The 27553-nt window shown below is 40.7% G+C and overlaps 1 protein-coding gene across 6 annotated transcripts in view; it reads right to left on the reverse strand.

The window, feature by feature from the left end:
• Positions 1-1924: 1924 nt before the first annotated feature.
• Positions 1925-27553, reverse strand: part of PUM1 (pumilio RNA binding family member 1) — a 49643-nt gene continuing 24014 nt past the window's right edge. For 3 of the 6 annotated variants that reach the window (XM_081817927.1, XM_081817932.1, XM_081817928.1), the window contains 5 exons: positions 20599-20765; positions 18344-18614; positions 7768-7861; positions 6501-6617; positions 1925-2343 (listed from right to left, as the gene is read on the reverse strand). In XM_081817927.1, coding sequence (XP_081674053.1) covers positions 2162-2343; positions 6501-6617; positions 7768-7861; positions 18344-18614; positions 20599-20765 — 831 coding nt within the window. In that variant the 3' untranslated portion in view covers positions 1925-2161. The remainder of the gene's footprint in view (positions 2344-6500; positions 6618-7767; positions 7862-18343; positions 18615-20598; positions 20766-27553) is intronic. The other 3 variants (XM_081817930.1, XM_081817929.1, XM_081817931.1) reach the window with 3 other exon arrangements.

Raw genomic sequence — 27553 nt, forward strand, 5'->3', positions numbered from 1 at the left:
TCTCCCTCTCCTACCCCCTGCTTGTGTTCCCTCTCTCTCTGTCAAATAAATAAAATTTAAAAAAAAAACCTTTATAACAAAAAGCTTTCAAGAAGAAGTATTTACTACTATTTTTCTTGTGCACTCTAGTAGAACTAATTTTAAAAACACAGCAATTACTTCTGTCTACCAAATCCATACTGGGCAGCCATTTTTTTTTTTTTTTTTAAAGATTTTGTTTATTTATTTGACAGAGAGCGACACAGCGAGAGAGGGAACACAAGCAGGGGGAGTGGGAGAGGGAGAAGCAGGCTTCCCGCCAAGCAGGGAGCCTGATGCAGGGCTCGATCCCAGGACCCTGGGATCATGACCTGAGCCGAAGGCAGACACTTAACGACTGAGCCACCCAGGCGCCCCCTGGGCAGCCATTTAAACACAAAGATCATCACACAACTAAATACTGACTATCCACAAAGAGTAAGCTTATTAAATATATTCACAAGGATCACCCATTATGTCAACAAATTATCTGCTAAATTCCCTTACATACCTGGGACAAGAGTTGTATCTACTGCAAAGAAAATCATGTATTAGGGCACCTGGGTGGCTCAGTCGTTAAGCGTCTGCCTTCAGCTCAGGTCATGATCCCAGGGTCCTGGGATCGAGCCCCGCATTGGGCTCCCTGCTCAGTGGGAAGCCTGCTCCTCCCTCTCTCACTCCCCGTTTGTGCTCCCTCTCTCACTGTCTCTCTCTCTCTCTGTCAAATAAATAAATAAAAAATCTTTAAAAAAAAAAATCATTGGGGCGCCTGGGTGGCTCAGTTGGTTGAGCGACTGCCTTCGGCTCAGGTCATGATCCTGGAGTCCCGGGATCGAGGCCCGCATCGGGCTCCCTGCTCGGCGGGGAGTCTGCTTCGTCCTCTGACCCTATCCCCTCTCATGTGTGCTCTCTCTCTCATTCTCTCTCTCTCAAATAAATAAATAAAATCTTAAAAATAAAAAAAATCATGTATTAGCTTCCAAAAATTTATCTTACTATAAAATTACTGACCAAGGATAAATTGGCTAGAATTTCAAGACCTGTGTTTTTTCTATAATTTTGCAGAATCTAAAAAATTAAACATACACTCTCTTAGTGGGACTAGTAAAAACCAAAGCGTTCTTGTTTGCATCATGTCACAAGTACATGGACGAGCATGGTGTCTTGCCTCTTTAATTTGACAATGTGTACCAAAGCCTAAATGTTCATTTTATTTGCTTGAAAAAAACTCCACTTCTAGGATTTTATCCCATGGAAATAATCACACATTTATGTAAAGGCTATCAGTTATTTATAACATCAAAATATTGCTAAATTAAATATCAAATAATAGTAAGCTGGTGAAAATAAAATATGGGATACTCTAACAGATTTAAAGATAGCCAGTAAATATTTCTAAAAAGCACTAAATAACATGGAAAACTGTAAAAACTGTAGGAACTCAAAACCATTGGACAGCATAACCCCGAATTTATCAGAACCTGAAAAATAAAGCTAGAACAACAAATACCACCCATTAATTTTGTTTTATCCTGACATGAGGATTTTTCTCCTTTGAGTTTTCCAATTCACCATAATTTTCAGCAATAAACAGGTATTTTTCTAGTAAGAAGGAGAAAATGGCCTATTCAAAATAAAAGGGCATACTTAGTTTTGTAGTTCATTATTCTTTCCCAACTCATTAAAAAGCTCTAAGTTAAAACAGACGTAATAGGTTTAAAGATTTATATCCAGTTCAGCTGATGTTCTCAATAAGCAGTCTGGAGAACGAGGCTCCCCGTCCGTGGCAAGCTGCCTGCGGGAGAGGCAGAGGTGATCTGAGACCAGTGTTTGGAAAGCAGCGACGGCATCCCATAGTTATGGCAGAAAAGTAGTTCTTACTAGCAGTATGAGTACTCGTTTGCCACTTGCTAACCATGTACCCTTAAGTGGATGATCCTCTACGTGCTTTGCCCCTACACAATCTCATGATCTTACCTAGGTATGCAGACCAAGAACCTGATCGTAAAACGCATTCGGTAAGCCCCGTTAAGTCTCAGCCTGAACTCAGGTAACACACACAGTGGGAACTCGCCGATCCACAGCATTTCTCTATCAGGAGCAGCATTACCTTTTAATGATACACGATTACTAAAATTCACACTCAGAGGGGGTAAATTCTGTTTACATTTACCTGCTGCTGGCCTTGCTGAGCCTGTGGGGTAGTCTGCTGATTCGCAGAATTAGTTGCTGCCGCCGCGGCAGCCGCTTGCTGCTGGAAAAGACTGGCAGGGTAGACTCCCCAGGGAGTGACTCCATAATACTGGTGAGGGACCACAGCCGGGCCTAAAAATAGCGAGAGAAAAGAAGACAAGTTTAGACTAGTCAGAATCATCTCAGGGTTTCCGAAGGCTACATCGGACTCAGCAGATCCTACAGTAAAATAGTAAGGATACATTGATTCGTTCTAACTGATCATGAATCCTGTTTTTGAAAAATAGAACATATTTTTATATTTTTATGAAAGTCTTCTGAAGTCACTAATTTACTCCAGGCCTAGATGAAGAAGCTAGTGAAGGACAAAACACCAAAGATATCACAAAAGGGAGAATAACTGATTGAAGTTGGAAGGGATGGGTTTAAGAACAGAAGAACTGGCCTTGGTAGGAAGAAGGCAAAAGGCCTGTGCTTCCCCTGAGAAAGAAAGGACAAGGGACAGACAGAAACACAGTTTGTTGTCTGAAGGGAAATAAATGGCGAATCTGTGTGCATCAAGTGAAGAAAGAGAATAAAAGATTAAGCTGTGCCCTGCTCTCAATGGTAAGGATGGCACCTGAAATGACTGACAGGGACAGGGGCCCCGGTGCTTCATTAACTCCTGAAGCAGGAAAACGACATAACCCAGACACTCCACTGGACCTCCACTGCTCAATTTCTAAGAGGCTTGGTTCTCCTATTTCTGTGTTGGAAGTCATTCAACACAACTACATTCAGACATTGATATATGAAATTTTGAATTTAAGTCAATGTTGAAAACAAACAAACAAAACCTTACAGACCTGCCGAGTGTCCTAAACAAAACCAAGCGCTCTGCTTCAATCTCAATGATCTGTTCACCTTTGGCAACAGGCTCTCGCTACAGTGTCTGCCGTACACAGTATGCAACACAGAGGTAACACAGCCATGCAGACAGCAGCCTGGGTGTGGCAGAAATCTACACCACAGAATTCTCTGAAGACGGCAGCAAGAAACACCAAGGCTTCAGTTTGCCAACCAAGACAAGGGTCCTCATATCTGCTGAAACACATCCCCCAATCAAAAGTTTCTTAAAACACAGAGTTTAAAATATCTGCAACTTGACTGAATAGAGATAGAGTTCCAAAGAGCTATTTCGAATGTGTCTATTCTGACATGGTAGCTAATCCTGCAGAAACACAGATTACGGGGTGCCTGGGTGGCTCGGTCAGTTCAGCTCAGATCATGATCCCAGGGGCCTGGGATCGAGCCCTGCATCAGGCTCCTTGCTCAGCGGGGAGCCTGCTTCTCCCTCCTGCCTGCCGCTACTCCCCCTGCTTGTGCTCTCTGTCAAATAAATAAATAAAATCTTTAAAAAGAAAGAAACATAGATTTCATTAAGTCAAAATTAATTGGAACATATGTTTTGTTTCCCAGTTTTAAGTTTCTAAGATACAAGTAAGTCAAATTACATCACTGCCCAGTACTGCTCTGACATTTCTGATTTGGTATTTTCTGCCCCTGTGGGCCTATTAGCCAAGATCAAGCAGCTCTGTTTATAAGGTTACCCACTGTGAAATACTACATCTGGATGTAAAATAAACATGCTGCTTAGAGAACCTAGGTTACAGTAGGAGCTATTTTTTTTATAATAAGCAAAGCGGTAAAAATCTTTTAATTCCTCAGAACTTGAAGGGTCTAAGAACCATACCTCCAAGTTAGAGAGTAAGGAGCCCCAAACCCACCTGACTAGTGTTTACAAAGTAGGGTGGTCTTGGGCATTTACAGAAGAGAATGGAAGAGACACCACAATGGAGACTTAACCTATGCCCTAGTTTCCTCACCTGCGAATGGGTATAAGGGTGAGGATGTTGCCACATCGATGGGGAAAGGCTGGACTGTAACCTGCAATGACAATCTCAAGGCTCTGCCACATGTCAACAATAAAACCTTCAGCTGTGCACAGACTGCTGTTACCATAAATATTTATATAAGCCTCTTCAATTTTCTCAACTAGCATTTCTACTACTTTCCCTGGTCACATGGCCTCTGACTGCAGTTAGGAAAATACCCCCCGGGATGCATGATCAATGGAGCTTGGCTCATCAGGATGCCTGCTCCAATTCCTGTGTGATGCACACCCCACAAGCATATGCAATTTCATAGTTTGGGTGGTTAACATTTCTGGTTCTGTGTGAAAGCCCTGAAGTCTTTTTCAGTCTGGCTCAGCTGATGGGTAGGTACAAAAAGCAACACTCTCATCACCAAACTATGATTTCAGTGAGGACAAGTGTGTTGTCCCTAAGACAGTTGTTTTAAATGACATATAGTAAGTCAGCAGAGAAAAGAAAGAGAAAAGATAATTCAAGATAGTGTGGGCATTGTACACTATAGTGAAGTGCATGCAAGGACTCTGAGAGAGACCTGGTTCAAACCCCAACTCTGTAGTATTTAAGTAGTGTGACCTCGAAAAAGACAGCTGAGTTCCAAATTCCTAATCTGTAAAATCAACATCCAGAGCACCTAGATGGCTCTGTCAGTTAAGCATCTGACTCTTGGTTTCAGCTCAGGTTGTGATCTCAGGGTCATGGGATCGAGCCCCGCATCGGACTCCATGCTCAGCGTGAAGTCTGCTTGAGATTCTCCCCCTCCGCCCGCCGCTACCCCTGCTCACACACGTGCACTCTCGCTCTCGCTCTCTCTCTGAAATTAAATAAATAAGTAAAATCTTAAAAACAATAAATCAATCATCCAACAACTCATGAAAGAAAAGCACTCAGCACAATGCTTGGCAAATAGTTAATAAGGGCTGAATCAATATTAAAGATGGTGAGCAAAGATCATTCTGCCAGGAAGAGCTTTCTATCTCCCTCAAAGGCAAGGGGGACAGAGGAACTATACTACATACACTCCCATCACAACACATGCCAAAATGTGAATAATGCTAAATAGTAAGAAATTCTATACTGCATCTGAGTTCACAATGGCAAATCGCATGCTATAAAACAGTAAGTAAAATCTTACAATAATAATATTTAATTATGATTAACATGACTTGGAGGGATCTGTTCCCAGAGAATTTTTACTTTGGAAGACACTGACTCTGTCCTAACGTTGAATTCAATCTACCATACATGTGTGAGTCCATTATGGTGCCAGCAACTGTGCTCCAGGGTCAAGTAACAGAAAGGCCTGCTTTTGAAAGAGTTCAATCTCAAGGGGAAACAAACCACTCATGTATATATCCACAAGCAAATAAATACAAAATAAAAGTAAGTAACAGAGAAAGAACAGGGGAGTCCGCAAAGGAACGGTTTCTAGGTGGTGACAATGCCAGCTAAGGAGATCCCCAGGAAAAGAACGGGAAGAGTTTACTACGGAGGACTAAAGAGACCAAAGACAAAGAGGCCTAAGCAGGTGTGGTGCCTGCAGCAAGCTAAAACCAGTTTAGCACTGCTAGAATGTATGGTGTGAGCCAATGACAGCTAATCTGGAGGGGGAGAAAGTGGTATGCATGTAGAGACATCCATATACAAGTCATAGAGAGATCAGAGTGGGTCCCAATCCTCACTAATCCTCAGTATGCCATGGCAGCTCCTTAAAAATAGTGATCCAAGAAACAGCACACCACCACCCAATTAGGATGGAATAATCAGCCATGTCTGATCTATGGTTTGGGCGGATAAGACAGAAATTGGTGACGGGCTTCTTCTCCGAGAAAACACCAAATGGCAGATGACACTGGTGCTGCGGGTTTATTAAAGATAATACAGCATGAGGAAGGAAAAAAAACAAAAGAGAAAGAAAAGAAACTGGTGATGGTTTAAAGCAGAAAGGTGAAACGGTAAGATCCATATTTAAAACAGTTTTCGAGAACACTGGAGGGGAGGGGTAAGGAAATTAGGAATACATAAGTGAGAATAGGTGCCAAAGCCTAGGTAAAGAGTATAAGGACCTGCACTGTGGCAGACTACAGGTAGTACGAAGACCTAGGAAAGGGGATAAATTCCCCAGCTACCTACAAGCAACTTGGTGGTTTCGTGGATCACAAATACCCATACAGGAGGCAGCTCATGAATTTGCCTGTGGATATGTTCGAGTCTGAGGTTACAGCTAAGGAGAGCTATCCAAACAGGGAGAGGACACTGGAAACCAGGAGAAAAATCTCCACCGGAGACCTGGATTCAGGACAGAGTACAAAGAATGCATGCCAGCCCCCACGACTTTTTAGCAGGGGATAAAGTCCCGCATGCAGAAGAACACCTCACCTAGTGTCGCCGCTGCAGCCAGTCCAGCTGTGTAGGGGTCCGTCCCCGGGGGAGCAGCGCTGATGATGTATGGATTGGGGACAAACGCAGCGGGCGCTAAACCTGCTGAAAACACACCTGTCAGTAAAAACAAACCCAACTAGAACTGCAGCCCTACCAAATACCTACACAATTTGGCTACTCACTGCAGGTGAGGAAAAAAAGAAAAAAGACAAGACAGGATAGGTTGAGAGGAAAGAGGACTTTTAAAAAGACAAAATAATCCCTATACTAAAGATCAGGGTGACATTTATCTGTTGTTTTTTGTTTATCTTTGCTAACAATTTAAACCATGAGGCAGTTTTAAATTCAGCACAATTTCTCAAGGACTATTAAAATTATGGCAGGCTAACATAAAGCAACTTAAAAGACTTTGTAATGGGATGGAAGGAAGAATTTATCTCCATTTAAAACAATTTTCCAAACAGTTTTTCTCAAAGAAAACGTATAGGTATTTATAAACACTAGCATCTTCAATTATAAATTAAACCAGACCTAGGCAAAAGCCATTATGCCTAGCCTTAATACATTTAGGTTGGAAGCACATCTTTTCTTCCACAGTATACCACAATCTATGATTAGCGATCTCCTTTCTATTGACCCATATCATTTTGACACATCAAAAAAAAAAAAAAAAAATTTCTACACGTACTTGTTTACACACACAGCACTTTGTTTCAAAGAGACCTTAAAAAGATCCGGGGGGGAAGGTCTAGGCAGTAAGACAAAATATGTACACCAAAATATTAACACGTGCTATAGGAAAAGGGCAAAGCTACTTTAAAAACCAGTAATTAAATGAGAATACTTTTTCAGATCCTCAATATATGCGGCCTGGAGAATGGATTTACACATACTACCTGCTACTTAGTAAGATGAGAAGTTGATACATTCACAGTCGAGGCAACCCTAACAAGAGCAAAACTATTCTTATGCCATCGATTTCATCCAACCTTACCAACAGAGTTGATGCTAGTCCCTACCGTAGTTACTTTAAATCCTACAACAGCAGAGGCAGACCAATACCGGGACACTAAGAAATCTTATGAACTGAAGTCTAGAAGGTTGCCAAAAATGAAGAATGTGGCAAAAGATAGCAGGACAAGAGGAAGAGGCCATCTACTCTGAGGGATCTGCCTGGACTTGATTATAACCACTCTGCGCTACCGGGTTTCGCGGCAGCTGGCGCGCTCAGCTCGGGGCATGCGCCGCACACTCACGCACTTACCGATGTGGGGCTGATGAGCCGCTGCCAGGGCGTACTGCTGCTGCTGGGCAGCTGTCAGCTGCTGGACAGCAAGGGCGCTAGGCCTTTGGAACAGCTGAAGTAGGAAAAAGACGTGATGAGGTTAGAGAAACTGTCTCGTGAAATAATTTTAAAACCTCTCTGAACAGAAATTTCTACAAATCCTTGTTCAGGAATGACATTTTTCAACAAAAATGTTCTCCTGCTCTACTCCATTCCCATTTTGATGGTACTGTGAAACTTCACAGTAGGGTTTTCCCTCTCCTTCTTTACCTCAAGTTGGTGCACCCAGTCCCCACGTGCTGCCCACTACTCTCCCAGGTTAGCCTGATGTCCCCTGAACCACAAGCAATCATACAAATGCTCTAACAGCCGTCAACAGGTCTGAGGGTCCTGCCTGATCCAAAGCACACTCAAAATTAAATCTACTACAAAATGAGCCACACCACATTAGCCCTAGTGCTGTTACCTCTCTTCGGCTCTTTCGAGAACCCCACAAACACTTTGGAAAGGAAAATGAAAAGTTCATTTCGTCCTCTGGCTGCCTCTTCCAGGGAAATGATACTGGATACCTTCCTCAACTAGTGGCTTATCATAATGAATAAATTAGACAGCTGCCAGCTTTTGGGAGCCCTCCAGTTTCCTAGGATACCTATTCTTTATGTGTAGGAACTCAAACAACAGAAATACAGCTGCTACTAAAAAAAACCTGGATTTTGAGCTCAGATCTAGCACACTTCTGAATTCACAAGACCAGGATAGGAATGCAAAGGTCCTGACACTAAGAATATGCTAAAATTCTATCTTAATACAAGGTCAATCATTCACTCATTCATCCTACAAATATTATGAAACCAGTAATACCTGCTAGGCACTGTGCAAGGGACTAGGGATGCAACACTGCATAAGATGGGGACACACTTTAGCATGAATAGTACTGGTGCAAAGAAAGGGGGTCCTCGATTGCCTTGACATGCCACCTTCCAGGGAGTCATACTGAAAACGTCTTCATTTGCTAAGGTCAGACAGAGAGCTTACTGAAGGCACCTCCCTAGAAAGTACCCTCAGCCTCCCTACCTGCTCTTTCTACAGTTTTCAATAGCTTAGCTGCCATCACTGAAGGATCTTAAATGGATCTTAAATAACAGATTTCCTCATAAAGAGACCTGACTGTTTTAGACATTAAGACATAATGTCATCCCACCAATTCAGCTTAATTATCGTCAGAGCTGGACTTGTAATGCGATCTTAGGTGGTGGAGAGACTTTATACAAGTAGGCAGATTTTAAATAAAAAGAAAAAAAGGTGAATATTTCAAATATACTAACCAACGTCACCTGTTACCTCTCTTTGTAAATATTCATCTTTCTAAACACCAGAGTAAAATTAGCCTTTGCCTTTATAGTATGAAAGGAAATCAAAGTAACCCTGTACAGATTTCAAAAATACTTTTAGAGTTTTATTTTCAAAGGTTGCAGAAAAAAGAAACTTCATTATGATGCTGGTAAAAAAAACAAGTACTCCTTTATGGGCAATGATTAAATATCAAGTCTTCAAAAGCAGTACTGGGATTTATAGACAAACCTATCAAAACAACTTTTGGGGGGTGCCTGGGTGGCTCAGATGGTTCAGCGTCTGCCTTCAGCTCAGGTCATGATCCCGGGGTCCTGGGATCGAGCCCCGCATCAAGCCCCGCATCGGGCTCCTGGCTCAGCGGGGAGCTTGCTTCTCCCTCTCCCTCTGCCTCTCTCCCTGCTCATGCTTTCTCTCTCTCTCTCTCTCTGTGTCTCAAATGAATAAATAAAATCTTTAAAAAAAAAACAAAAAACAACTTTTTGCTCCAGGAAGGGAGCCAATCAGTACTATTGGGTAACTATGATCTTGTGATTTTTCCAAGTTGTTTTTCACGTGTCTGTCTTACCTAAAGGACAGTGTCCCACACTATTCCTACCAACAGGAAGCAGCTCACCCAAGAGGGGCAGCCAGGAGGGAGAAAACATTACAGTAAAATAGTGGAAAGTTCTAAGTTTTTTCCAACGTTGTAAAAATACCTCATAGTTTCACTAGGTATCTACTGTGTCTTCAGTGGGTCTCTGGAATTTTCCTAGCCTCAAACCTTTTGAAATATTTAACATCTCAGACACTGCTCATGCTAGCCTCTTCCCTCTACACTTCTTTGCCCTGCTACAAACAAAATAATTCATTCAACATTTTCTGAGCACCTATTAGCGAGGCGCTATGACATGGAACCAGGGAAATAAAGACGGTGTGTTCAGAATAGAACTCTTGAAGTGATCTTACTAACCAAAAACAGTACTCACTGTCATGCCATCCGACTTATCCCCACTTCACAGGTTTTTAACATGGCGTATAACTCCTTAAATATATGTGTACTACAGCCATATATATCCAGTATGTGTTAATACCAACCATCCTGCACAACATTAGTTTGTGGTTCGCTATTAGCACCACTTCACCACACTTTGAGAAGTAGAAACTATTACTTTTAACTAAAAACATACAGGTCCTACAAGAGCTCCCACATATTCTGTGTCTGAGAGTTGACTGATATTGCAGTGATTATGGTGAATAGAGAAGGAGCTGTTTTCTTGAGTGCATTTTGCAGTAAACAATTAACAAAAGTAAATTATCATCTACAGCAAGCAGATTTGATTATAGCATAGATTACAGCAATTCTGGCACATTCTCTTTATGTAAATGGTCCAATATTAACTGGAAATACAGGGTATTCAAAACAAAATTGGGTAATTGGCAAGTAATGGATTCCAAAGGATCCTGAAAAACTCATACAAATGCCATCTGCTGGGCAAAGCACTGAGCTCTGTTAACATTTTCATCATTTTCGAAAGCAAGCCAAAGGTAACTGAGAAACAATACTGTTGAGATTTGGAGAGAACACTGGTTTTAAGGGTGGTATAATGATAAATGTACCGCTACTGATTACAATGTACTTGGGTTGAATTCTTAAGTTGTTCAAGAGACTGAATGCAAGGGAAAATATATCAACTATTTCAAGCTCATTGAGGTTCCTAATAAGAAACACTGAAGGCGGGTGCCTGGGTGGCTCAGTCGGTTAAGCGACTGCCTTCGGCTCAGGTCATGATCCTGGAGTCCCGGGATGGAGTCCCACATCGGGCTCCCTGCTCGGCAGGGGGTCTGCTTCTCCCTCTGCCCTCTTCCCTCTCGTGCTGTCTCTCATTCTCTCCCTCTCAAATAAATAAATAAAATCTTTAAAAAAATAAAAATAATAAATAAATAAATAAATAAATAAATAAATAAATAAAAGAAACACTGAAGGCATAATCTGGGAACTACACAAGCAAGCTGATTTGACTCCCTTCTCTGTCACTACATGACTTTACAAAAGATAGCCTGCAGGGTTTTTATTCCAGAAAGGGGCAGTCAAAAACCCCTAGTATAGTGCTAAGTGATAAAGACAGTTACTAGTGTTATTATGTTATCAGTAATACCTGTTGGCATAAAAACAGTTGCTGAATTTTCAGAATGTGGAGTAATACCTAAATATGGAGCTGATGTATGTGAAAGACTATCCCCCTCCCCCACCAAAATAAAATGTCCCACCAGCCATGGCTTCTGACCAATTTTTAAAGCTATATACACAGTGGACAGGGGATAAGAGCACAGACTCTGGGGCCAGAAAGCCTGGATTCATATCTTAGCTCCAACACAGACTACGTGACATGGGGCAAAAATAACTTCTCTGTGACTCACTCTCCTCCTCTCTCGACTAGGGACAATTAAGACATGTCTAACACATAAGGTTGCTAGAAGTATTAAAATTAACACACGTAAAACACATGCTAGGAACAGTCCTTTATGTGTGTTCTTTCTGATGAATGGGGGGAGTACCCCCATACAGACACGGCCCTTCTGTGAGTCACCTCTTACAACTCCTCCCCCAACAAGGCAGCTCAGGATGAGAAAAGCAGAGGGCAAAACTCCTTGCAGTGAATGTTAATGTTAAAAATCCCAATGATCTCTCTCAAATAAAAAAAAAAAAATCCCAATGAGTTCATGAGCACCAACTGCTGTCAACAGGGCACAAAGGTAATAGGAAAGGAAGAAAAACCTTTTTTGTTTTGTTATGGAGGAATATGCTTGACCATATACTCCATGAAGAGAAAACCACGAATGCAACTGAATTTGCAGGTGAGACATCCCCACATTATCAAAAGGCTTTGTGTTTCTAGTACTAGGTCCCAAGGACAGAGCCCAGAGCTAGACCCCAGAACACAGACGTTCCCACAGCTTGGAGTATATGACCTTCAATAACTTTCTTAGCTTCATGAGGTCTTAATTTTCTTATCTGTAAAAATGTAGTACCTGCCCTATCCCATGGGGATGTTATAAGGGTTCACAGAAAAAAGATCTTCAAAACACTTAAGGTATTATTACATCTATGGTGGGACTATAATCTTTTCAAAAAAAAAAAAAAGTTGATCATGGCAACCAGTCTTTAGTACATGAAATATGTGGACGTCTGCTACTGTCTGAAGCTTCCAGATCAAAGCTCATTTTCGACCAGGTTATTTGAACAATGACAATGTCCTTCTAACCAAGTAAATAAGTACTTTTGAGGAAAATCATAAAATTTCAGCAAAGTCAAAGAACAATAAAGGTAAGCTTCAACTGATCCAACCGCTAGCTAAAGTCAGCATTTTACCAGTGCCTATACGTGACACTGATAAAACAATCTTCCTCTCACTTGTCAATTGAAAGGAAAGCCAAGAATATTAAAGACCTATATTAAAACTGCACAAACTTGGCTTCAGAAGAATGACATCTAATCACTACCACACTTTAAAAGCATTGTGTGCCACTTCCTCTCCTATCTGTCTAGAGCTGTGAGGGAATGAATCTGTACTTCCATTATGATTTTTGGAGTACTGTTTCTTTGCTAAAATTCATGCTTAAGAAGTGAGAGTTTTAGTACATCAGTATGCAATTTTGTACAACATGCTACATTAGGCTATTTTTAGATTAACTGAATTCTAAATAAAGAGCATCAACAATTAACCTGATTAATCTATAAAGATGTAATCCTGGCTTTGATTTCTGCTACATATAATTGTAATATAATGAAAACTAGCAGTAACTTTATAAAATATATTTAGGGGAAATATAAATAATTGTATGGCTCTTCATTAAAATAAAGAAGATCACTCATGTACCATAAAACAAATGGTTCACATTATTATGAACTGTTCACTGTTTCTAATGCTCACTGTTCACTGTCCAGAATTAAGAAGACAATGAAGGGAAAGTGAGGGAAAGAAGGAGAATACTCCAGAGATATCAATGAACATTTCAAAGCGCCGTAGATTAGGGATACTTAAACCCCAGATCTTCATACTTGGGATAGTAAAACTGTCCTTATTTTCATGAAATTTAGCATGCCTTCAATTATGACTGTAGGCAATAAACCACATTAACCTTAGCTATACACTTGTGACTTAATCACCAATACAAGTCACACATGGGGCGCCTGGGTGGCTCAGTTAAGCGTCCAACTCTTGATTTCGGTTCAGGTTGTGATCTCAGAGTTGTGAGACCAGCCCTGCGTCTGGCTGCAGCGCTGGATGTGGAGCCTGCTTAAGATTCTCTCTCCCTCTTCCTCTGCTCCTCCCAGCCCCTCTCAAAAAGTCAGATACATTTTCATGTTCCTTTACAACTATTAGACATCCCAAAGCCATGTTTATCCTCATCATGATCATTAGGTACGCCTACTTCTGCTGCATGCATTGTTTGATAAAGCAGATACATATTCAATTTGTTAAATATTTCTGTAACTATTTCTGTATAACTGCTTCTTTTGTAAACTACTTATACTATACATCATTCACAAAATTCAGCCCATAGATCTCATCAAACTGCTAAGGGTTCATGGCACAAAAAAAGGAATCCTTGCTTTAAATAAATCTTAGGTTAAATTTATGATAAACAAGTAACTTAACTATCCAAAACCCAAAGTATCCCTAAGTACCATTATGTTTGTGATGAACTAAATGAAAATTACCTTTCCTGTATTTGCAGGCTGCTCTATACTATGTATCTCAATAGAAGTTGATACTAACAGTTTTATGAAACCAAATCAAAATCCTGATAAAAAGGAAATAGGACACAAGAAGGAATTATTTAGTCAACTTCCAAACCAGATCCCATCATGAAATCACAAATAAAGCTACCTCATTAACTATAGCAAGTAACTCAAAACTTAAAAAAAGAGAGAGAGAGAAGGATAGCCTTTGATGCTCATTTAAGAAAGCCAATATAAAAAAGCAGAAATGTATAGAAAAACACGCACTACACTAGATCTGTGGTTTAATTCTCACAATCATTAATAATGTCTGGGACTCAAGCCTGGCTCTCAAGCCTCTGGGACCTAGACTCAATAGCCCAACGCACCAAGCTGCATTTCACTCTAAGTGTGCCTTCTATTGTTGTCAGTCGATGACCACACCATGCTCATTTCTATCTCCACAACTCTATTCTCTTAACTGCAGCAATATACACTGCATCTGTCTTTCAAGGAAGGTCTATACAACCTTGGTCTCCATCAAGCCCTCCCCTGGCCTGACAGCATTCCTGACCAACCAATTCAGCACTCGGCTCCTCAACTGTCCCATTCAATTCCACGTCTGACAGCCTTACTATGAGCACCAGCTCTGTTCACTACCAGCAGAACCAGCTTCCTGGAAGGACACAATCATCAATAATTAACTGATTAATATGGGTAAGTAATGTCTACAGTTGCTACTGAACTAACAGCACAAAAAAACCAAACCATGGTAATTAAGTCATTCCTTCTTAAAACTGTCTTGTCACTGTCAATCAGGTAGCATGACAAAGTTGCTAAGACCCACAACCCTGCCTGTGCGACCTCACAGGTCGCTGTTTCCCAACCTCACCCACCACCTAGGATGACTACTACGTTATCTACCGAACGTGCACCTGTTAAGTTCTGATAGTAAGCCTTTAAGTTTTACTATTTCCTCCAGTGAAATTTTCACTCTTTTCCTGATATAAACAAGTCTTACAGGACGCCTGGGTGGCTGTCGTTAAGCGTCTGCCTTCGGCTCAGGTCATGATCCCAGAGTCCTGGGATCGAACCCCGCATGGGGCTCCCTGCTCGGGGGGAAGCCTGCTTCTCCCTCTCCCACTCCCCCTGCTTGTGTTCCCTCTCTCGCTGTGTCTTTCTCTGTCAAATAAATAAATAAAATCTTTAAAAAAAAAAAAAAAATTCTTACAAGGCACAGCTCAAGATCTACCTCTTCCAAAAATCCTTCCTTCCCCAGAATAGAGTATGCTCTCCCTTGTCTAAGGTTCTAGGACATAGGCATGTCCTACACTTGTCTTCAAGGATGTCCTTGCACTACTGAAATGACCAAATGAGTCACTATACCTAAACCGCGAGCTATGGGAGGGGGGAACCATAGTTCATTCATGAAATATATGCCAAGCTACAGGTGAGAACAAAAAATGCAAACACAAAGTTATAATCCACAGTCCACAAATCTGTGATCTCCCTGAAATTACCAACAAAATTGGATTTCGAACGAATTACATACTTTTTTTTGATCAGATGGCAACAGAGGGCTATGACCCTAAAAAGGAGGTAATTTCCTGGATATTGTCCAGGTCTAGTTACAAACATGAGCACAAGTTTAGTGGGCTAGATCTAAAGGATTTGCATAGTAGAATACAAGCTAGGCCTCAAAGAATGGCCTCCAGACCTCTTAGAAGGCTAGTTCCAAATTTCAGTTTGGGGAAGTGTATTTAGTAATGGGGGATATTCTGAGATACTATAATAGGAATATGGAAAAAGCTTCCTGAAAAGGTCTGCTAAAGCAAAAGCAGAAGACACAGAAGAACAAGACCCAGGGCTTACCCTCAAGGAGCTTACAATCTAGCAAGGACTCTTAAACAAGAAATTATACACAAGGCAGAACATGGTGACTCCTTCTCTTAAGGGAAGTACAAAGCACTAGAGTTCAAAGGAGACAGATAATGCAACTCATGGAGATCAAGAAAGCTTAACAAGCATTGGATCTTCAAGAATGACAATCAATTAAAATAGTAGAAAGGGAAAGGGGAATAAAACAATGTAGAGCAAAAGAGTAAGGAATATTGGAGGGATAAAAAGTAAGATCAAACACCAATTTCCAGTAGAAAAAGGATCCTACCATCTTAACAGCTACTCCTACCTCTATGCAGGAGCCGTTGGGAGGTTAAGGGTCTTGAAAATACTTAGAAGTCTTGGCCCAGTAGTTCCCGGGCATGCTATCAGGGAGCCCACTACATGACCATGTAAAACAATCTACTCAGAAAAGCAAGAATTATAGGCCCACGGGATAAAACAAATATGATAACATCACGTGATTATGGTCTACCTATGTAACAATGCCCCTATGTTACCACAACCAAGACATTCATGGGAAGCCAAAAACCAACAATAGTTTAACTTTCAAAATAATGACATTCACCTTCAAAAATTACTGAAGTGGGATACGTGGTGAAGGCATCCCAGGCTTCATAAATCTGAGTGGGTGTTGTCTTTGATGTAATCATGTTAACTGCTTGTGAGTTTGCCAAAGGACACATCTGTTCAAGTTCTAATAATTATCCAGCCTCCCAAAACATTGGTAAAATTAGTTTGAAACGAGAGATCAATACATCAAAAGAAAATCCCAACTCTGATTATGAAGTAAAGAACAATTCAATGAAAGAGCATCAGATTTTTCTTCACAAAAGGTTGAAGACAAACACTTCTTAAATAACAAGCAAAGGGTTAGACTGGATTAGATGAGGAATGGGAAGCTAAGCACCAAAAATGGCCAGAGTTCTAGGGGCTGCTATGGAAGTTCAGACCACAGAAGACAAAGTAAAAGAAAGAATTCAGATAAAACTTCTTGATATAACCAGGTTAAGAATCCTGATTAGAAGTAGCCTACACTCCCTGAGTGTAAACAGAGATGTCACTTGAGCATGTGACTCTTGATCTCAGCTCAGGTCTTGATCTCAGGGTTGTGAGTTCAAGTCCCGCATTGGGCTCCACAATGAGTGTGGAGCCTACTTTAAAAAAAAAAGAAGTAGAAGAAGAAGAAAAAGTAGCCTACACTCACGAACCTCAATTTAGACAGAGAATTACCACCACACTCCTATCCTAAGCTGAGCAAGCTGAAGTCTACTTGGTAACAGTGTCCCCTACATTTGCTGATGTGGCACAAAGTTGAAGTCTAATCTATCTTCAGCACCTGAGGTAATTTCTGGCTTCACTCAAAACTGCTGTTTTGAGGATTCACTGTGAAAGGGGGCAAAACAGTGAAAAAAGAGAAAAAGCACAAAAATCATCCTTTCAGAGAGATGGCACATCTATTGGGAACCAGAGGGAAAGTAGCGGACACTTAAAATTTACTCTCTCTAGAAAAAGAGTTTGTTAATTAAACCTAAGAGATCCACCTGATATGACCAGAGCACACATATCACATCATCCCTTAAAGGGATTTCCTTTTGTAAACTTTATTAATGTTATTATTATTGCTATTAATTCTTATTAATATTAAATGGTTAGCTTTATACATCAAAATTCATTTAAAGTCAGCTATTTATAACAACAAAGGGATAGACCATAAGCCAATTTCCCCCATAGATGTAGAATTCCTAACTATCAAAATGAGATTTTAACCTTTCAAGCCTAGAGGTTTATATTTATGTTCCAGTCCAAAACTAATGAATATCAGAAATTCATGGCCCATCAAAGTGCTTTCAGCCACAAGAGAGAGCCTGTGGTACCTGACAAGATGGGGAAGCTACCTGCCCCATTTTATAGTTCAGACAGCTGGTTTTTTACTTTAAAAAAAATTAAACAGAAGGATCAGTAAACCCCAGAGTTAATCATGCCATGCCTTTAAAACCAGAAGGCACATATATAATGTCTTCCAAGGATTCATGAAGAAAAGAAAGAGCCACATAATTTCACTGTAGATTTTTACAGGAGTGATTTGTGTTTTTCCCCTAATTGTATTTTAACTCTTCGGAAAGACAGCAGGTATGTTTGTTATCTATAGTTACTCAATTAAAAGACATGACTAAAAAGACGACCTCACACTGGACTCCTGCCAGCAGTAGGTAACAGAGTTTACTATTTTAAAAACAAAACCAACCAACAGCATCACAATCTTATTAATCTTCAGAGAGGTCAATTTAGCATCCAAGAAGATTGTGTCACAAGCGGTAACACGACCTCACCCACTCCCCAGGCCCTGGGGTGACAGAGGAGCCAAAAGAAGCACATGTCGAGCAGAGTGATCTCTTGCCCATAATCTCAGCATGGGAATCCGCCTCTGGAGGGGAAGATACAGAGGCTTTTGTATGCCCACATCACTGTCGGGTTAAGAAGGGCTGGCTACAGCCTAAAATAATGCCACCCTCCTCCCATCCCCCCGATTCTTAGTCACTTGAATCATGTGCTGGCTGGAGGAGAGTAAAGAGAGTGACAGAGAGACACACACAGTACCTGTTGTTGAGAATTGTAGTCAAAAAGTCCCACAGTTGCTGCTGCTGAGTCCACAGGTACCTGCGTGCCTGAATAATCAAACTGAAGAGGCTCCATGCCCACATGTTCCATGGGGTCCAAGGGGACACTCTGGGACTCCATGTTGGAGAAATCCTCCACAGGCTTGGCACCATTGGTGCTGGTCAGCTGGGCTAAGCCCTCAGAACCATTCTGGTTTGGACCCAGAAGATCCACTTCATTAGCAGAGTTCTGGCAATTACCAGGGGTACGGCTAAACAGAGAAAGTAAAGGGCATTAAACCTTATTTTGAGCGGGGAGGGACACTACAGCAACCCAAGTTTAAGGACGATGTCCTTGAACATAGTTTATCATCAACAGTACTTAAAACTCTTTCTACAAAACAACCAGAGGCACTTTACGGGGCTTACATGTTATAGCCTATAAAACAACTCTTCTATTGCTTGCCTTCCCACCACAACCCACCCTGTAAATTCACATTAACTAGTATTAATTTACAATTCCTTTAACCAAAGGGCCCAGATTTGAGGAACAATGAATGAACTGGAAAAAACACTGCCTGTGGCAACCATGAAAACAAGATTCCCAAAATGCAGGTAGTAAATTATGACGCCCCCGCCCCCCCGCCCCTCACCCCAAGTAACACCTACTCTTTAAGCAGAGAGCCAATGGAAAAAGTAGTTTCTAGGGGGAAATTCCATATATGAGAATGATTCTATTTTTAAAAAAATTTTTTATAGGTGAAAAAAATTTTAAGTATTATCTTGGTACTACTGGTCAGTGCTAAACCTGTCTGCCTTTTCCCCTTCTAAGAAACCAGAAGCAAACCATTACAAAACAGTACAAAATAAATTCATTATCTAGGATATGCCCCTGCTGAGGAGACAGCTCTAAGAATTAAAAGTAGTGTGAGAGTATCATTTATCATCCAAACCAGGATATTCCTAAGAGCAAAAAAAGGGGCACTATGAATAAATATCCTAGTCCCTATGTAAAAGGGACTGCAGGACAGTATAATTCCAAATCAGACTAACATAGAACACTGTTACATTCTAGTAAGGGGAGCGTAGCCTGTGGCTACATTCCGTGCCCTTCAGCCCTTTAAGCTGGTACAAGTTAAAGCTACTGCCGTATTCCCTCTCACACACCTGCCCTATCATCACCACCCAGTCAGAAGTCAACTACTACCAGACCCTACTACAGGCTGCCTGAGGTTCAGGATGGAAAGGCTGTCTACTTCATCTGAAAGACCTTAGGTAAGTGGTTATTACACTGTGCCTCAAATTTCCTCCAAAGACTGTAATTCTTTATATTCACAAGATTAACATAGTAAATTAGGAATACTAAACAACTGAATGTTGTTCTGCATACAATGATCCAAAATGAATTTTAATTTTGGCTTTGACAGGTATCAGGATCAGAAATAGATGTGTGTGTGTTTAGACACACATATATTAGCTTCAGACTAACATTAAAATTATTCAAAATTAAATTCTCTATCTGTATATCACTGACCAAGGATTTTTACCTTTTTAGAATTATATACCATCACTAAAGGTTACCTACATAAATGAGGAATATTGCCAAGTGTAGAAGACAAATATGCAATATCATCTGAATAGTGTGTATATTAAATTATAGGGTAAAACCTGCAAATCAGTCATGACCAGAGATGGAATGAGAGGCATCCATGGAAGGGAGACGACTAAGAACAAGTCATATAAGCTGCATCTCTGGTTCTTCAAACTGAGGAAAATGATACTGACCCACCTACCTCCCAGGGAGTTTAGGAGTCTCGAATAAAATAATCTGTAAGTTCTCAACTGTTTCTCTCCACACTAACATGCCAGAGAGAGGGGACATGCTTCCATTAGTGACCATGGTTACTCCCAAACTAGTGATTTGGGAGAAATTTAGGGAAAATCCCAAGGCACCCATCCCAGGCGACTTTGATATTTGAGAATCACTGAAATGATATTTATAGAATCATTCTGCAAATAATAGAGCCCTTTGCAAATGCAAAAGTCTATTGTTTTGGGAAAGCACCAGGCATTGACAGCTCTTAGAAGTTCTACCTTACCAGTAAACTTACAGTCTTTGTGGTATGGCCTGCACTGGACCCAATTCTTAAAAAGGACAGGTAAGGAAGGAAAAAAAACCTAAAATCCAAATAAAACTAAATCAAAACAAAAACCCATAGCCCCCATTCAAAAGTCAGAAGTGTAAAACATACAAACCTAAAATCTTTGACGTCTGTGTCAATCCCATTCTGCACTGGCAAACCATTGGTCTTGTCCATCACATCACCCTCCTCCTTCAAATCTCCTAGCTTATCTCCATCAAACGCACCCTTGTTCTTCTTGTCACCTTTGTCGTTTTCATCACTGTCTGCATCCCTTGGGCCCTGTTTAAAAAATAGCTTCAGCTTCACTAATCATCATCAACTAACAACAGCAGGCAACCACTGTGGACACGAGACTACACTAGATGCTAATTAAAACAGGGTAGTGTCCATGCCCTTTCAAGACATTACAATCTAATTAACAGACAACACAGAGGCAGGAACACTGCAGAAAGTCTTGCCAAATGGGGGAGACAGACATACAATTATGTTACAGAGTTTAGGACAGTCTTACCATACCCAAATGTCCCACCATCCCATTTTTTCCTTTCTACCCGAAGCCCAGCCACAACTTTACATCTCTTGGTCCCACTTCTCTACTTCCAAATCTAACACTATTCAATAGCACAACTCCTAGTAAGCCCCAGGTATGGCAGCTAACAGTATAGCTGGAAAGTGGTAAGCCTACAAAAAGAATTCCCTACTTCGCCATTGCCTGTGTAAACTCTCTTACTTCTGAGTACTGAGCTAAGTGTGGTCTGACATCATTCCAATTCAATTATCCTCCACTTTACCGTGGGACACATGCCCTGCCAATTCGTACCACCTACCATCACCCCAGTTCCACTCTCCGTCTCAAGGCTTACTGCATCAATAATTCACCGATCATCCTTCACTTTAATTTTTTTCTAATCCTTCAAAACACGTTAAATCTGTGAAATTCTTTCAAGAGTACTCTAAGTGCTTATCTGTTGTTTTTCACTCTGAGCCTGCCCCATACCAGATTATTCTGAGACTACAGGGAAGCCCCTTCAGCTAGATCGCTGATGCAGCAGACTTTATCTCTGAAAGACTAGACCTAAAGAATTATTTTGGTGCCAAGCACACCGATGCTTTCTCTTCTAAGGAAATGAAGTCTGTCCCCTCTTAGCAACATCCTAAATTAAGACCCCGACATATAAATCAAATGTGCCTTGATTTCCAAAAGGAAAAGAAGATTTGGTAGAGTGACTTGACACGGGTCAGAGATCTTGGTAGAATCCTACCAAATGGTAAGTAACCTTTGCTTTTATAAAACTGGAGAGGGGCAACCTTGCTTGTCTTCACCACTGACTTATGGACCAAATTAAAGCTCCCGGCAAAAGGCAAGAACCAGAGAGAAAAAGATGAGAGCTACTTCACAACATTTCCAGTCACCACAACCAAATTTCACTGGGGCGGGAGAGGATCAGTAATGGATGCTGGAGCAGCAGACACTGGGTTGTGAATAGGCAGGCCCGGGAATGGGCAGTTCCTGGAGATCTCTGGCCCAGAAAGGGTAACTCATGAATCTTGACATTCTTAGAGCTTTCACCTGCCAGTTCAGAGCCCATTTTACTTTCAAAATCATTCTCTGTTCAAGACACAGAAAAAGACTTCATGGCTAATGTGAACCAAGGACCACGTACAAGAAGGACAAAGAAAGGATACACAACTTCATTTCATGCGGCATCAAGACGGTAAACTACAGTTTTGGCAGCCACTGAGATGTGACTTTCACAGTAGAATCTTCAAAGTGTTAAGACTATTACTGGTTCAAGAGGAGTGAATGACAGCCAATTAAGCACCACAGTGAGATCCTAAAGCAGAGATGGAAATATGATAGGATTCTAAAGACAGAAAGATCTTTAAAAACGTCCAGAAACAATACCTCCCTCCTACTGCAAAAGTAAAACTGACAAAAACCACGTATTCATTTTCATATCCCCAGCACTAAATACAGCGCTTGGCAGAAGTTCAAAAACTATGACAAAGTAAACTGAAATGACCAAAAAATCCTGAAAAACTGAACCACTAAAATTAGAAGGATCCTCCCATTGTCTTTATCATAGGAGTCCAGGAAGTAGTGACACGGTCTAGATAACAAACAACTCTGCCTGCATTAGCCACTATTAATGTCAGTAACAAAAGTATTAATTAGAAGGATCATCCCACTAACACACCTAAGTAATCCTCCGTAAATCTACAAGTCGCTGGCTCAGAAGGAGCAGTCCAGCTCCAATTTCTCATCAGCACTTGCAAAGGTCTACCAGCAAAAATAGGAAGGAAATGGGATAAAGAAGCAGTAGGAAGTGTCACCAACAAGCAAGAAAGCTGGTGACGGGGGAGAGTCACTCGCCAAATCAACACTCTGCAGTATCTCTCCTCAGTGACCCTTTAAAAGGAGGCCTAACAGAGATAGCTCGGCCTGTCTCTAAAAAAGACCCTGATACTTAACTTTCTTAATTACACTGCCAAGGGCTAGATTTTCAAAGGAATCCCTAGGATGGGCTGTTTTTCACCAATATTGTACAGTCTATTCATATAAAATATAGCTACCTGGTTTTCTGCTCTGAGTAGGCTATAAATTCCTCAGAATAGTAGGTTCCTTCTATTTGAAGGTGGGGGGCCCAAGGGAGACTTCCATTCCTTGATCTGGATGGTCACTGGGTGTATTCATTTTGTAGAAACGCATGCAGATGAACATTTATGACTTAAACAATTTTCAGCACACAGGTCATATTTCAGTAAAAAGTTTACTTAAGAGAAAAAATTTCAGGAATTCAATAATAGCCCTAAATAAAAATGGTTGACAAGTCTGATTTTTAAGGATACCAAAAGCACAGTGGAAAGACTTTTTGTCAAAAGTCTGCTAGTAAAAGAGAACACAGGGTTCAAGATCATGAAAATGGTCTCTTAGAAATGTGAACACCCTGGGGCGCCTGGGTGGCTCAGTCGTTAAGCGTCTGCCTTCGGCTCAGGTCATAATCCCAGGGTGCTGGGATCGAGCCCCGCATCGGGCTCCCTGCTCCGCGGGAAGCCTGCTTCTCACTCTCCCACTCCCCCTGCTTGTGTTCCCTCTCTCACTGTCTCTCTCTCTGTCAAAAAATAAATAAAATCTTAAAAAAAAAAAAAAAAAGAAATGTGAACACCCTAGAGAGAGAAGAACAGGGGTAGAAATGGGCTGGTACATTATGGGATTTTTATAAATATTTTTAATATTTAAGATAAGGGTAGGTATTCACAGCTATGTGGTCTTAAAGAAAGAACTAATCCAGATTGCACAGAATCTACACTCCATCTCAACTGCAGACACATACTGGCAGAGGACTTTGGACAGGTCATGAAATCCGAGTCTGAGTTCTCTCATCTACAGCACAGGGGTAATTTTGTGATGGTATTTCTTCTGTAACATTATCCATGATATCAAGATTGAAACTCTTAAATGGCCCAATTAAGTGGTTTAACTCTAATAGAAGTATACAGCCAATCTGGCCCTCCAAAGGACACTCACTTGCACAGTGTAGTGGCTGTATGGTTAGTGTTGAACATCACAATCTTTTTAAAATTTACAAGTGTCAGGGGCGCCTGGGTGGCTCAGTCGTTTGTGCGTCTGCCTCGGCTCAGGTCATGATCCCGGGATCCTGGGATCGAGCCCCGCATCGGGCTCTCTGCTAGGCGGGAAGGCTGCTTCTCCCTTTCCCACTCCCCCTGCTTGTGTTCCCTCTCTTGCTGTCTCTCTCTGTCAAATAAATAAATAAAATCTTTAAAAAAAAAAAAAAAAATTACAAGTGTCTGGGCTCGCACCCAGAGATTCTGATTTAATTGGTCTGCAAAGGCTCCCACAAGTGTTATAAAAAGCTTCTCCTCCAGCAATTCTAATAAGCACTCACAAATGAGAACCACTGTAATTAAGTCCAACATAAGCATCATAAAGGCAGGGTTTTTGTTGGGCTTTTTTGTCACATATTCCCTAGTATGTAATAGTACTGAAAAAAGTCTATTAGCTAAATAAAAGAAAAAACAAAGAAGGATTAATAGCATCTTTTTATTGTGGGCTTCCTTTAAATGAATGTTAACCCAAACCTGTAGTACTCACATATAAGCTTCAATGAGTGCTCAAAACACACATAGCCAAGCCCAATTAAAATCTCAAGAGTGGGGCCAAGAACGGTTCTGAGAGGTCCCCTGTGTACACAGAGGCGCAAGACTATGTTCCACTGCAAGATACCAAAGAACTGAGAGAAGAGCAGACAGAGAGAAGAACCTTCTATTGTGGAGATTAGAGTCCCTCCATTTAGGGATCAGCTTCCTCAAAGGCCTCACATAACAGGAGGAATATTTCAGAGAGTATCTATTAATTCTGAATGAGTCAGAGAAATGAGAATTTAATTTCTCCTCTTACTGCAGTGATCTTACCGGCAGAGCTCCATGGAACAAGTCATATTCGATAAGATTAGTAATTTTCCTCCCTTCTTTCTAAAAAGGAATATTTTGCATATTTGAAATTAGAATGAAGTTTGAATCCAGGCCCTACCACTTCCCAGAAAGCCTCATTTTTCGCAGCTATAAACTCATAGGGACAACACTATCTACACCTCAAAGGACTATTTCAAGGATTCAATAAGGCAATTCATAAAAGTGCAATTCTTTTTTAAAAAATTCTTAAAAGTACTTCATTCCATTTTCACATTTTTCCCTACTGCCTTTTCCAAATATATCCACCTTTCAATCTCCCAAAGCCTCAAAATTGCTAGTTACCTTGTGTCTCTCCCCTTGGAAAAAAAACTTACAGCTCTGATCATTAGACCCTTTGTACCACTGATTTTCAGGAGATATGTGTGCAGAACTGAGCCACCACCAACTACATTTCATCAAATCATCAATTAATAACAATACCATCATTTTATGAAATGCTGACAATTAAACTATGATATACTACCATCTGAAAGATGCATCCCAATTTCAAAATGAACAAAGTGGGGAAGTGTATACGTTAGAAACAGTGGAACACAGAATATCCCAGGCACTGTGTACACGATCACCTAATTCCTGGTGTACAGAAAGGTAAGAAGAGTGGTCCCCTCTGCTGTGGTAACCACCAGATCCAGAAGGGAGGAAAAAACAAAAAAACGTATCTTGACCATGCGGAATGGTATGTTATGATAGAGATGAAAACAAAACAAGTTTTCCAAAACTTGATTGGTGCTTTTTTAATTTTTTATCTAGTCAGTACTTAAAAGCTTGACAGGGCAAAGTAGAGCATGTAGAATTCTTGTTCAAGGGAAGTTCAAATCTGAAGTGGCTCTACCCTGTAGATGAAGTTTCTGAATGTGATCCATGGCCTCCTGGTAATTTAATCTTCCAAGAAAATTATGTATTTTTCAAACTTCAGTGTGCATGCAAATCACCCGAGGCTCTTGGCAATACACAGGTTTTGATTCAATAGATCTGGGGTTGAGTCAGAGATTCTAAACTGATAATATATAATAAGCTTCCATGCAGTGATAATGTTATTGGCCCATGGACTTTGTGGAGCAAGATTCTGTAAGGTTTACAAAGCATTTTCATATACAGAGCACCTGGGTGGCTCAGTCAGTTGAGCGTCTGCCTTCGGCTCAGGTCATGATCTCAGGGTCCTGGGATTGAGCCCCACATCGGGCTCCCTGCTCAGCGGTGAGTCTGCTTCTCCCTCTCCCTCTGTGATCCCTCTCGCTCTCACTCTCTCTCAAATAAATAAATAAAAATCTTAAAAAAAAAAAGGGCATTGTCATATATATTACACATCCATATAAATTAGGGTTTTTAATTACTCCATTTCACAGATGAGAAAATTAAGGTCAGTTGAAATTCAAACCCCTGACTTCTAACTGCATTACACTGCACACAGTTTTTAAACAAAATCAATTAAGTAGCACTGGTTACCTAAAACAAATGCAGTGAGAAAAACAGTTATCAAGTTTTGTGACCCAAATGAATTGCTAGGAGTGTGTATGCCTCTTCCAGGTCAGAAAGCAGCCAGTCTCTACATACAAGTAGAAAGGCCTGCCAAAGGTATTTTTTTCTAAAAATCTTTCCTATGCAAGGTTAAGGTGATTCACCTAAAATTGATGCTTAAGTGGTCTTCTCATTTCCCTAGGCACCATAAACCTTCTCAGAAAGGTAGAAATTATGATCCACTCTTCTGACTGGCTAGACTTCAATCTATTTGAAGATCGACTGGTATTCCAAAAGGCAAACAGCAGCGTCCTTCGATGGTATATTTCACTCAGTGGCCTCACAATACAGTAGTCACATGTGGTTTTGTAACCACTCTGAACCATGCTTTGTTGGCGGGGGGGGGGGGGGGCGCACGGAGGGGAGGCTGTCTTACTCCAGGAATAAATAAAATAAAGGATAGAAAAGAAAACTTTAGAATTGACAGACTCTGACTTAACTGGTATTCTGAGTTTTCCTATTATTCTGAAAACTGCTACCCTGAAGTTTTGGATTCATATGTAGAAAAGTACCAAAATCTTACAGTGGGTGCTAAGAACAAAATATTGCTCTAGGATTCTTATTGTCAGCTTGAAAGTAATCTCATCACAGAAGCCAAAAGTACTCAAATGAGTCCATTTGCATAATCAAAATGAACTTAAGAAAGCTAGACAAAGAGTTAAACACCTTCATTCAAGCTGTAACCAAGAAACAACCTTACCGAAAGTGGAAATCACTGTAGAAGGAGTAGATTTAGTTCTAAACCACCTCTAACTGAAAAGTTTAATTAGAGTCTGGATTACCTGTTGTCAGTATCCAAGAACGGCCCCTAAACCGCTTGCTTTGAGATCTACATTTATTACACCATCAGAGATGATGTTTTCAGCTCCTGGAATTAAAATGGAGTCTTTCCATGGTTTACTGGACGTACAGCCACCCAAAGTAAAAATACCTGAGTGCTCTGACCCATAAACAATCAATTGCCACTCTTAGAACAATTATCTACAAAGCAGCACATATTCTCTCTTCCCTGGCCTCTGAACTTTCAATGACAGACTGGATTTTTTTTTTTTTTT

The sequence above is a fragment of the Leptonychotes weddellii genome, chromosome 4 (assembly GCF_054177405.1).
Source record: "Leptonychotes weddellii isolate Sample4059 chromosome 4, ASM5417740v2, whole genome shotgun sequence".
In the NCBI taxonomy this organism is placed as follows: domain Eukaryota; kingdom Metazoa; phylum Chordata; class Mammalia; order Carnivora; family Phocidae; genus Leptonychotes; species Leptonychotes weddellii.